At 37.8% G+C, this 10,000-nt stretch overlaps 3 protein-coding genes across 6 annotated transcripts in view; 2 read left to right on the top strand and 1 right to left on the bottom strand.

Annotated features, from left to right (window-relative positions):
- LOC146457923 (uncharacterized) overlaps positions 1-144 on the top strand; it is a 19,599-nt gene extending 19,455 nt beyond the window's left edge. Inside the window, exon 19 of the mRNA XM_085091424.1 lies at positions 1-144. This exon is cut by the window's left edge and continues 215 nt beyond it. The gene's annotated coding sequence lies outside the window, so the exon portion shown is untranslated.
- LOC146457920 (cell adhesion molecule DSCAM-like) overlaps positions 1-10,000 on the bottom strand; it is a 106,637-nt gene that overhangs the window by 74,110 nt on the left and 22,527 nt on the right. The gene's annotated exons all lie outside the window — the stretch shown is intronic.
- LOC146457922 (uncharacterized) overlaps positions 734-10,000 on the top strand; it is a 17,724-nt gene continuing 8,457 nt past the window's right edge. The window contains exons 1-11 of one of the 3 annotated variants that reach the window (XM_085091422.1): positions 734-1,232; positions 1,594-1,974; positions 3,946-4,209; positions 4,534-4,652; positions 5,160-5,224; positions 6,586-6,755; positions 7,135-7,170; positions 7,755-7,787; positions 7,906-8,025; positions 9,363-9,381; positions 9,859-9,904. In XM_085091422.1, coding sequence (XP_084947548.1) covers positions 1,157-1,232; positions 1,594-1,974; positions 3,946-4,209; positions 4,534-4,652; positions 5,160-5,224; positions 6,586-6,755; positions 7,135-7,170; positions 7,755-7,787; positions 7,906-8,025; positions 9,363-9,381; positions 9,859-9,904 — 1,329 coding nt within the window. In that variant the 5' untranslated portion in view covers positions 734-1,156. Of the gene's footprint in view, positions 1,233-1,593; positions 1,975-3,945; positions 4,210-4,533; positions 4,653-5,159; positions 5,225-6,585; positions 6,756-7,134; positions 7,171-7,751; positions 7,788-7,905; positions 8,026-9,362; positions 9,382-9,858; positions 9,905-10,000 lie in introns of all 3 variants that reach the window. The other 2 variants (XM_085091423.1, XM_085091421.1) reach the window with 2 other exon arrangements.

The raw sequence follows: 10,000 nt of genomic DNA, 5'->3' as shown, positions 1-10,000 counted from the left end.
GGCCAGGTTGCTATCTAGAAGAACATTTAATGTCTAACAGATTGCGAGACTTGTTTTGACCGTGCTTCTGCTCTCTAATGCTATCAACAGAAGCCATCATATTCTGTTAAAATTTGGGGAAATAAAGTCGAAGTGCGTGGATAACGGTGTTTTTTTTTGTGTGTGTGTGTAAATCAAGTTTCCTTTGCGTTATAAGAGCATTGGTGGCTTAAAATAGAATCCGATTGTCACAGCAGTCAGGCTTTAGTGTTACCATGTAAGCCAGAGGTCCGTATATTTAACAACTGGTTTAAAAAAATCAAATAAAGCGATAAATCTAAACTTTTTGGACACCAAAAATAAGACCTTATCTTGAAACTTCATTCAATCTCAGCTTACTGACTAGAATATCAGAATTACTTGGCTTTAAGTCGCTTCAATGCATTGCAATAATTTTGGCTCACAAATTGTCGCTAATAGTTTTGTTTTGAAATAACATGACGCCCACGTTGCCCATGTTCATTCAATAGCTGGCCGTGGAATAGTCAGCTTATCATAGCCATTGAAGTTATTCTATAGCGGGTTAAAATAAATCACATGGATAGTTTATATAATTTAATTTTGCTAAAATGTTTAAATTATTGTGGCTCAATAGGTGGTTTGCATTGCTGCCGTACTGGTGGTCAAAACAAAAGAAACACCGTGAGCAAATAACAAACTATGATAGTTTGCATGCAAATAGCAGGACAGGTCCCAGAGGAGAAAAATCTTATTGTTCCTGTCCACCAACATGGCCGCCATGACGTCACATGCAAAACCATCTATGTTTTGAACCTAAATACAATTATTTAATTACAATCAGTACTCTGATTCATTAGCTTTAAGGAGCACGTTACGACGCAGAGTTACAAATTTTGCTGCGATAATTGTTTGACTTGAGCGTTCCTGTAACGCCTGGTTGGTCCTCAGCTAAGAACTGCTAACGTCATTGTAAAGTTCACAATATTACAACGGTTTTTACAGTCGCTCGCTTTCAAGTGTAAACACAGTGAATTAGGTCTCTGGGGCGAAGCATTAACTACTTAAGACTGTCACGTTCGCTAGTTTTAAACAACATCAGATGTCTTTTAGTTACAGTAATGCGTAAAAGCTGACATGTTGCCGCTGTAAAGGGAAGATGTTTATGAGTTTCGCGAACGTTTTACGTTTTACTTTTGCTGTGGTTCTATTTCTGAATGTTTTCCAGTCATATGGTATGTTTATTGTCAGTATTCATTCACCTTTTACAGACAACCTGTTTTGTATAGCGTAGGTTTGGCTAGCTTTTGGCTAACCTCTTCCGTAAGAAGGCCTCTCTGAAGCAACAACGTTAAATTTGGTGTTTTGTCTTAACTTCTACCTTCAACTCACACTATGATAGATGAGATGCTTCTGTTAAGTGAGCCAATGTGGCCGGGTCTCATTATGTACATTAATTTCTTAAGGTTATCAGAGTAAACACTATGAACATGTAAGAAGAATTTGCTGTAAAAATAGTCAGCTGTTAAAATCTCGCCAATCGTGTTTTTTTTTTGTGGATTTATTACTACGTGTATATTCCTACTCCACTTTTAGAAACATTCAGTTTTACAAGAACGCCAAACAGACCTACAGTCATAGTTGAAGGTGTAAATAGCAGTCGAGTGCCACTCGTTTGGAGATTCAGCCTTCTGTCAAGCGAAACTCTTAAAGGCATCGTCTTTTACAGACGAAGACGCTCGGAGAGTGAAGACCGTGACAAACGGATAGCAACAAAATCGGGTAGCCAACCGTTTGTTTACACCAGGAATGAATTTAAAGCGGACTACGAGGCAAAGAGTTCTTCAAGGTCAGCAACGCTAGTGTTATTGGACGTCAATAACAATGACGAATACAAATACACCGTAAGAGTAACCTACAGCTTTGACTTGAATCGACGACGCTACCCTAAATCTAGAACAGATGTTGTCGTTTTCGGTAAGTATAAATATCTTATTCATTTCTTTGGTAGTTAAACAATAGGCCGTGGTTATAAAAAATATATATATATATATATTTAAAAGGTTGATTGCGTGTGACGTCATGGCGGCCATTAGTGTTGGTGAACAGGAACAATGCGATTTTTCCTGCTCTGGGAGTTAACTTCCTTTTTTATGCAAACCAAACTATGTGAGCAAATTTCTTTTGTTTGGCATCAAAAAGAACATGGCGACAATGCAACCCACCTATATGTACAGGCCAAACTGTAATTATCTTCTTTAATTAATTTTCGCTATTTGCGCCACTCTTAATGGACGTTAAATGTCACATGTAGACATATTTTTTATAGTTGTGAAAGATGAATATCTTGTATGAATAATTAGGCAAGCCGTTTCTCGTCTCACCTACGCCTGCAGGCACGGCGATACATCAATAATATTAATCGGTAGCAATCGATGGTCATTAATAAAAAGGCGTTGATTATTGAATGCTTATCAGTTGTCTACTTTCAATTATCGATTATCAGTCGTTACCATCGACTACTCATTGATAATAGAGCTAAAAAGGGGCTGAAAACGTCTTGGATGTGTCAGGCTTTCAATGGTGTCCAACGATTATTGAGCTTTTGTTCGAATGCTTTACTTCGTTCACCACTGTTGTGGAGTGCTCAGTAATTTCAATAATTAAAAACCAAAAAGGATAGTCTGATCTTGCTAGCAGCATAGAACCTACAATAGCTGTGAATCAATTCAAAAATAATGGCTTCTGTAGGTTTTAGATTCGTGACAAAGAATTTATATACAACCCACGCTAACCACTTTTTGTTCCGTAATTTGCTCTAGTAATTTGCATACATTGTTACATTTTCAATACAATTATACAATACAGGCGACACCCAGGTAATCGAGTTCCTGTTTTTTCTACCGCAATGTTAACTGAAGCAACACTTGAGAGATATTGTCCGGCAGCTACTTTTAAGAGAAAAGAAAGAAAGAGCGTCTAATCGAAAATATCTCAATAATATTGTGAATTTTCGAGGCATTATTCAGTAGAATGGTGCGGATAGTTTAGTCGGAATTGAAGAAAGTGCACTAGGAAAGTGAAAGTAAAAGAAAGCTGCAATATCCGTGGCTAGGCTGGCGTAGAATAAACAGGAACTTTATTTCTTATGTCTTCCTTAGCAACAGGAATTCACAAACAAACGCGAGACACTCAAAGAATCACATGCCATACAATATAGGTATTTGTTTAAAAACCTTTCTATGTAAAGTAAAAACGGATGGGTGGATGGATGGATGGATGGATGGATGGATGGATGGATGGATGGGTGGATGGATGGATGGAAAAATACACTACTACTACTGCTGCTACTGCTGCTGTTGCTACTACCACTACTACTACTACTACTACTACTACTACTACTACTACTACTACTACTACTACTACTACTACTACTACTACTACTACTACTACTACTACTACTACTACTACTACGACTACTACTACCACCACTACTACTACTACTACTACTACTGCTGCTGCTACTGCTACTGCTGCTGCTGCTACTGCTACTGCTACGAAGACGACGAGATCGACTACAACAGCGGTTACAGAACTACTGTTGCTGGTGTAACTGTTTCTACCGTCTCTCTCTCTCTCTCTCTCTCTCTCTCTCTCTCTCTCTCTCTCTCTCTCTCTCTCTCTCTCTCTCTCTCTCTCTCTCTCTCTCTCTCTCTCTCTCTCTCTCTCTCTCTCTCTCTCTCTCTCTCTCTTTCTCCCTTAATGGGGGTGGGGGGGGGGGGGGGTTAGGTGGGCAACCCTTGATCAATCGCACAGTCATTTGGGTTCCTTTAATTGCAAGCTCGAGATTATTTAACTTTTCATCCCCTAAGCATGACCACTGAGTAATTGATCAATGAAATAAAAATTAAGGTATTTTTCTCTCCTTTTACCTACATATCTTTTCAGTGCCCCCGAATGTAACTTTGAATTCGTTAAGCAAAACTGACATCCAAGTTGGGCAAAATCTTATCCTGACGTGCAATTCCTCTGGTGATCCGCTTCCCAGTATCACCTGGACAAGGGATGGCGTCCCACAGAGCCAGTTCAATATCTCAGGTTATGAGTTAACCATTGTTAATGCACATACGAAGGATGTGGGATCATACAGATGCACAGCTAGCAATGGATATGGCAAGGATGCCTCTAAAGTCATTGTAGTTGGCCTAAATTGTAAGTAGACACATTCAGGTCTGACTCTCTTCTATTCATTCATTTATAACACGCAGCTGTGTGTCTCGATTTTAATTGGCAGAGAAACCGGGCCATTCCCAAGAAATGCATTCTTAGCAGAACATATTAGAACTTCCTTTTCTTTAACGACAAGCTGCATCTCTTTCCATTTCAATTGCTGTAGATTTATACATGGATTGTCTGTGTATTCATTCCATTCAATTATTTTGCATCTGCGAAAATAATCTGCATTTACTTCTTTCTTTCTTTCTTTCTTTCTTTCTTTTTTTCTGTTGACTGCTTTATTCATTCTTATGCTATCAGGTGAAGCGTGTCGAACTGAAAAAGTAAATATAACATTGACAAGCGAAATTTGGAACCATAGCTTGTACAACAGAGAATCGAATGAGTTCAAGGCATTGGAGAACAACATTTTATCAGCGGTAGGTTTATTCATGGTCAATATACCAAATAATACATATGGTTGTGACGAGTGTAAAATCGTTCTTTTTTTATCCTGTAACACAAGGTTACACCCTTTCCTCTATCAGTGGAACTTAAAAATGTTCCTCTGACTATCTACCTATGCAAGACAAATCCCGCTCACTTGTCATTCAGGTACATAAGGTACATGCAGTAGAATCCTGTCCGAGGTTGTAGGGACGTGTCCTTCCTTCATAACATCACACAGTACCAGACGAGGTATCCTCAACCTACAGTTCAAAAGCAAATGACTTCGTTAAATTCGAACAAGATTTGGTATCATAAGCGTAAATTCGTCACCCCCTCTGGGTAAGCTTTAATTTACAATTTACTTCAACAAAACGTCCTACTATGCTATCGTTCGCATCTCGCCGCTTAAAATTTCCTTGAGATAACAAATTAAGTTCTCATACTTTTCTGACTCATGTTTGTCATGGCTTAACTCAGACAGTTCTTGTTTTTAATAGATTTCGAAAGTTTATACTGAAAACTACGAAAAACAGCTTTACAAAGTGACTGTTGAGGAATTCAGGTAACTATAACTCGACAAAAATAACATTGCTGTAGATTTCAACATGAGTACCTACTTTGAGTAGTGTTGGATGTTCTTCTGGGCCCAGTAGCTCGAAGCATGGTTAGCGCTAACCCGGGTTGAATACCATAACAACCTATAGGTTTTTAATTAATACCTCTTAACCAATGGTTAGCGCTAACCATGCTTCGAGCAACTCAGCACTGTTGTGTGCCGCTGGTAGAGCCTCGCCTTAAGGTAACCTTGTAAATCCTCAGTTAAAAACCCAATGCCAACTCTTGAACACTGAGCTTCTTGTTACTATTAATAAGGGCACTACCTGGTAGAATTTGCTTAAAAAATCAGAAACTGCGTATGTAGTGATCATTTTTTCTATTCTCATGACCATCATACTTGAGCAAGTAGTAATATTGCAGGGAGAATTTATATGCTGGTCACTAATAGCGAGTCATGATCAAATGGATGATTCGGCCTGTTCGCTTAATTTTGACAAAAAAAAAAAGAACCTAACTGCAGTCCTCTTTTTTTTTTCTTTTCATGTAAAGGACACTGGTTATCATTAAATAGTTATAAGGCACATGAATTTCTCTGAGCAAAAGGAATCGTTTTGTTAGTAATTGTATCATCATAGTTAATTGAGCGGCTGGTTATGAAACTTTGCCATGAAAACAATGATGTTGCAGTTTAAGTTGAAAGGGCCGCGACCCTGCACAATCCGCCTTTGTTTTAATTTACACACCACAGTTGAATATCTTAACAGGAACTTTTCTATTGGTCAGTTACTCTAAAAATTTAAAAATCTATTGTAGTTTGTGCACGTTCAAGGCCAAAAACGTTAACAAAAACATACAACAAAGAAGTTTGTCAAGCTTCATAAGCATTGCCGCTTATTAACTATGGTATAATCCTTAGTATTGTTTAGCTGAACACTTAAGGACGGTGTCTGTTAATTCAGAAGTAGTTTTGCACAGTTTTTTACTATGAGGGAAAAGCAGATCTTAGTATGGGCTATTAGAACCCAGAAAGAAAACTGGGGGTATTGGGGCATTTTTGTAGACATATTAAAATTAAACAACAATTATTCTAAAAAGCAGTAAAATGCAAAGCAACGTATGACGTTTTTTTCTCCAAATTGAAGCTTTATTATCTCTGAAAAATGCATGGTTACCCCCAATTTTCTTTTTTAAATACCACGACCATTTGCTAAGTTCTGCTTTATCTGCATAGTTTGAAACCGCGCAAGAATATTTCCATATTAGTAGGTTCCACCCATTGGAAACAATAGTATCTCGAGATGCGTAGAATAAATGCGCAGTAACAAAAGTAGGCACCGTCCTTAACTGTTTTATTTGTATTTCTAGTCCTGGTAGTGTTATAGCAACCGTAAAGATGTCGTTTGGAAGATCAGCCTGCGAGCCCTTAAAGCCTTTACGGAATGAAGTAGCTAGTACAAAACTTGGCCAGTTCACGGTTAGCCGTCAACTGTATGTTTTTCCACCAGTTGTCATTTTAACTACTATGTCTTCAAAAGGTAAAGTACGTACTAGTAAAGAAAAAAATGTCCTAGGGTTTCCTAGCAGCCCAGACAAGGTTTCGTCGGATTTACAAATAAATCTTCAGTTATTCCAACGGATAAGGCAACAGTGGGAATTTTGGTAGCGCCAAAACTCGTTCTTTTTCAAGTTTTATCGGCTCACAGAATATTTCCTTTTCAGAAGACATCCACACTGAGCCACTTTGCTTAACTTAAGAAAGTCATTAGAAAAGAACTTGCACTATTTAGAATTGCTTTTACATCCTGATCTGCACAAGTGGTTTTACAACCAATTGATGATGAAAGAACTGAAAATGTGAACAATTGGTTTATCACTTGACATGTTAAAAATTATTAATTTTGTTTTTTTTTTCAGCAACAGTGACGAACACGCCAACAAGGATGGATACAGGTAAATGACATTTTGTTGCCTCTTCACCATCCCTCTTGTTTGTCCATTAGTATTGCCTACTGGCCTCATGTCTTATTTTGTAAATCGTGTTTCCATTCTGAAACTGCAGCTATCGTACTAAGTGGCTATCCCCAGTTATGTTATTAAAGGCCGTCCACACTGAGCCACTGTGCTTAAAGAGAACTTGCTCCGTCTAGAATTACTTTCACATCCTGGTCTGCACAAATGGTTTTACAACCAATCAACGTTGAAAGAAATGACAATTTGAATAATTGGTTAATCACTTGACATGTTAGAGCGGTTTTCAATTGAGTGTCGAAAGTAATTGCGTTTTTGCTTTGGTTTTGCATTACTACGCTCTGTGATTGGTTGATAAAACTCGCGCCACCTTCTCAACCAATAAGATGTAAAACCAAAAGCAATCGTGACTTGCTCGCACGCATTTTCCCGATCTTGGCGTCGGTTACATGCATTAGCTTTGAACTCTTATTGGTTCGTTACGCTGTTTCATTACGGTTTTGGTTTTACGACACTCAATTGAAAACCTCTCTATTAAAAATTATTAAATTCTTGTTTTTCAGCAGTAATGACGAACACACCAGCAAGGGTGGACACAGGTAAATAACATTTTGTTACCACTTCACCATCCCTCTTGTTTTTCCATTTGTGTTGCCTAGCCCCACATCTCACCGCGCTTATGATATTCTCAATCTATATGAATACTTTTGTTTAAAGATGCTGAATGGAGGAAGCAAAGAGTCATTCTTCACACCATTTATTTAACCGTCACTGGTCTCCTTGTAGTGGTCATCACTATTCTGGTGATTCTTCTGTGGCGACGGCGCGGAATCAGGGGTAATGAACATATTAATATTTAAAAAGTAATGATAAGATAACCATCGGGATAAAACAGAAATTTGCATTATTTAAGATGCATTGGTGTATTTGTAAGCCGGAAGACTTTTTGTTCGAAATTTCCTAAATGTCGATGATCGCGATGCTTCTCTTAATTTTACATTTTTCTCTGTGTCTTCCTGGGTGGAAAATAGATATTGGTGAATAGAACGCTGGGAGAAAACGTGAAATAGACTGATCATGACTGACAGACTATCTATCAAGCCTAATTGGTTGCTTGTTATCTATTTCCTATGACCAGTTAGCCTTTTTGTGTTTCGACTTTCTCAATCAGTTATATTTAAGTAGAGTACATCTTGTATTACCTGACACTTAACCGCAACAATGATTACAATACAAGATAGCATAAATTAAGACCAATCTCATCGTGTAGTTAGTCAGTAGTTACTTAGCAAGGCTGAGTTTATAGCTCTATAGTTCTATTTGGAAGAAAATACCTGAATAAAGAACAAGGGAAGGAATTATAGACCTTCCCTCAACGACGCCTTCTTGAAATGTCATCTAGATCTTCTCGGCTATAATTCAGCCAGACAATTTTAATCCTGTAGTTTAGTGTGAGTAAAGTGCGAGTTGACGGTGCAATAGAGAAGATTGTCTGACAATTCCACATTTCAGACTCCCGTTACCTCTACGTTTTCGCCCTTGGCAACTGCTTAACAAAATTGCGCTGAAACGTTGCTCGGCCCTAACACACGAACAATTCCAAATTTTCAACAACAAAAAATGTCAAATTGCTCATGTGTAACCAGCGTTAGTTGCTGCATACACTGGATCTATGGTAGTCTTAGGATTTAAGCATCCGGACACTTAACGCAAACTTTGGAACAAGCAGTTATGTTATGCTTTTAAGTAAAAGGACGGACCCTCCTAATACGGAAGTAATTTTGAGCATGTTGTGAATATGTTGGAAAAACAGATCTTAACAAGGGATATTGGAATCCAAAAGAAAATTGTGGGTAACCGCACATTTCTTTTAGAGATGATTGACCAAAATATTTCTAAAAAGCTTTAAAATACTGTGCAATGTAGGAGTATTTTTCCCAGTTGAAGGTTAATTATCTCTGAAAAATTCTTGATTACCTCCAGTTTTCTTATTCGATTCAATAACACTTTCCGTTGGATAATCTCGACAAGCGCATAACGTATGTACAGTGGCAAAAAAAAGCACCGTACTTAAAGCCGTTATGCGGCTGCGGACTTTAAAGCAAGGAAACATTAAGTTTCACCATTTCACTTCATTTTTTACTATGTTGATATCTGTTTTTCTCTATTTGCAGGTTATGTGAGTGAAAAAGGGTAGGTACATTCAGATACAGTTACAAGTCTATATTCGTGTAGAGCTATCATGTAACGGCTCACAAACTCGACATATTTTTTTATGACAATGTCAAGTTGCACGTGTTTCAACTTTCTTGAAATTATTAAAGAATGGGAAGTGCTTATCGCCAAACTACGAAGTGCTGTAGAATTCCGCCAAGAAAAAGACTCAGCAAGAGTTCATAAAGAACTACTTAAAGAGCAATATAGAAGATAGCACCTCTGCTGTGAAATATAACACAAAATGCTCCTTCAGTTGTCGTTATGCCGTGGAAATCAAGATAGCCTCTCCATAGTATTTTCTTAGAGCTTTTATTTTCGTCTCTTGCTTACCTCAAATGTCCATGAAATTATTACCACTCTAGTAACTTTTTTCCCTCTCTTAGTTGGCAATTTGTGTGTACAATTAGTGCATGATTTCTTTTCCTCAAAATTGTTCCGTGTTGCCTTTTTCAGTTGTAGGTCCACACATCATCAAAGTTACAAGAAAAAGGACATTGAGGTAATTTCTGTTTGTTTGTTTTATTGTTTTTGTTGTTGTTGTTGTTGTCGGTTGTTGTTTTTTCTGAAGCGGAACAGTCAGCGTTATTCGTTACAA

This window comes from Pavona decussata, unplaced genomic scaffold, assembly GCF_977016875.1.
Source record: "Pavona decussata unplaced genomic scaffold, jaPavDecu1.1 SCAFFOLD_236, whole genome shotgun sequence".
In the NCBI taxonomy this organism is placed as follows: domain Eukaryota; kingdom Metazoa; phylum Cnidaria; class Anthozoa; order Scleractinia; family Agariciidae; genus Pavona; species Pavona decussata.
The sequence above is the reverse complement of the archived record's forward strand: the minus strand, read 5'-3'. Positions and strand labels throughout refer to the sequence as shown.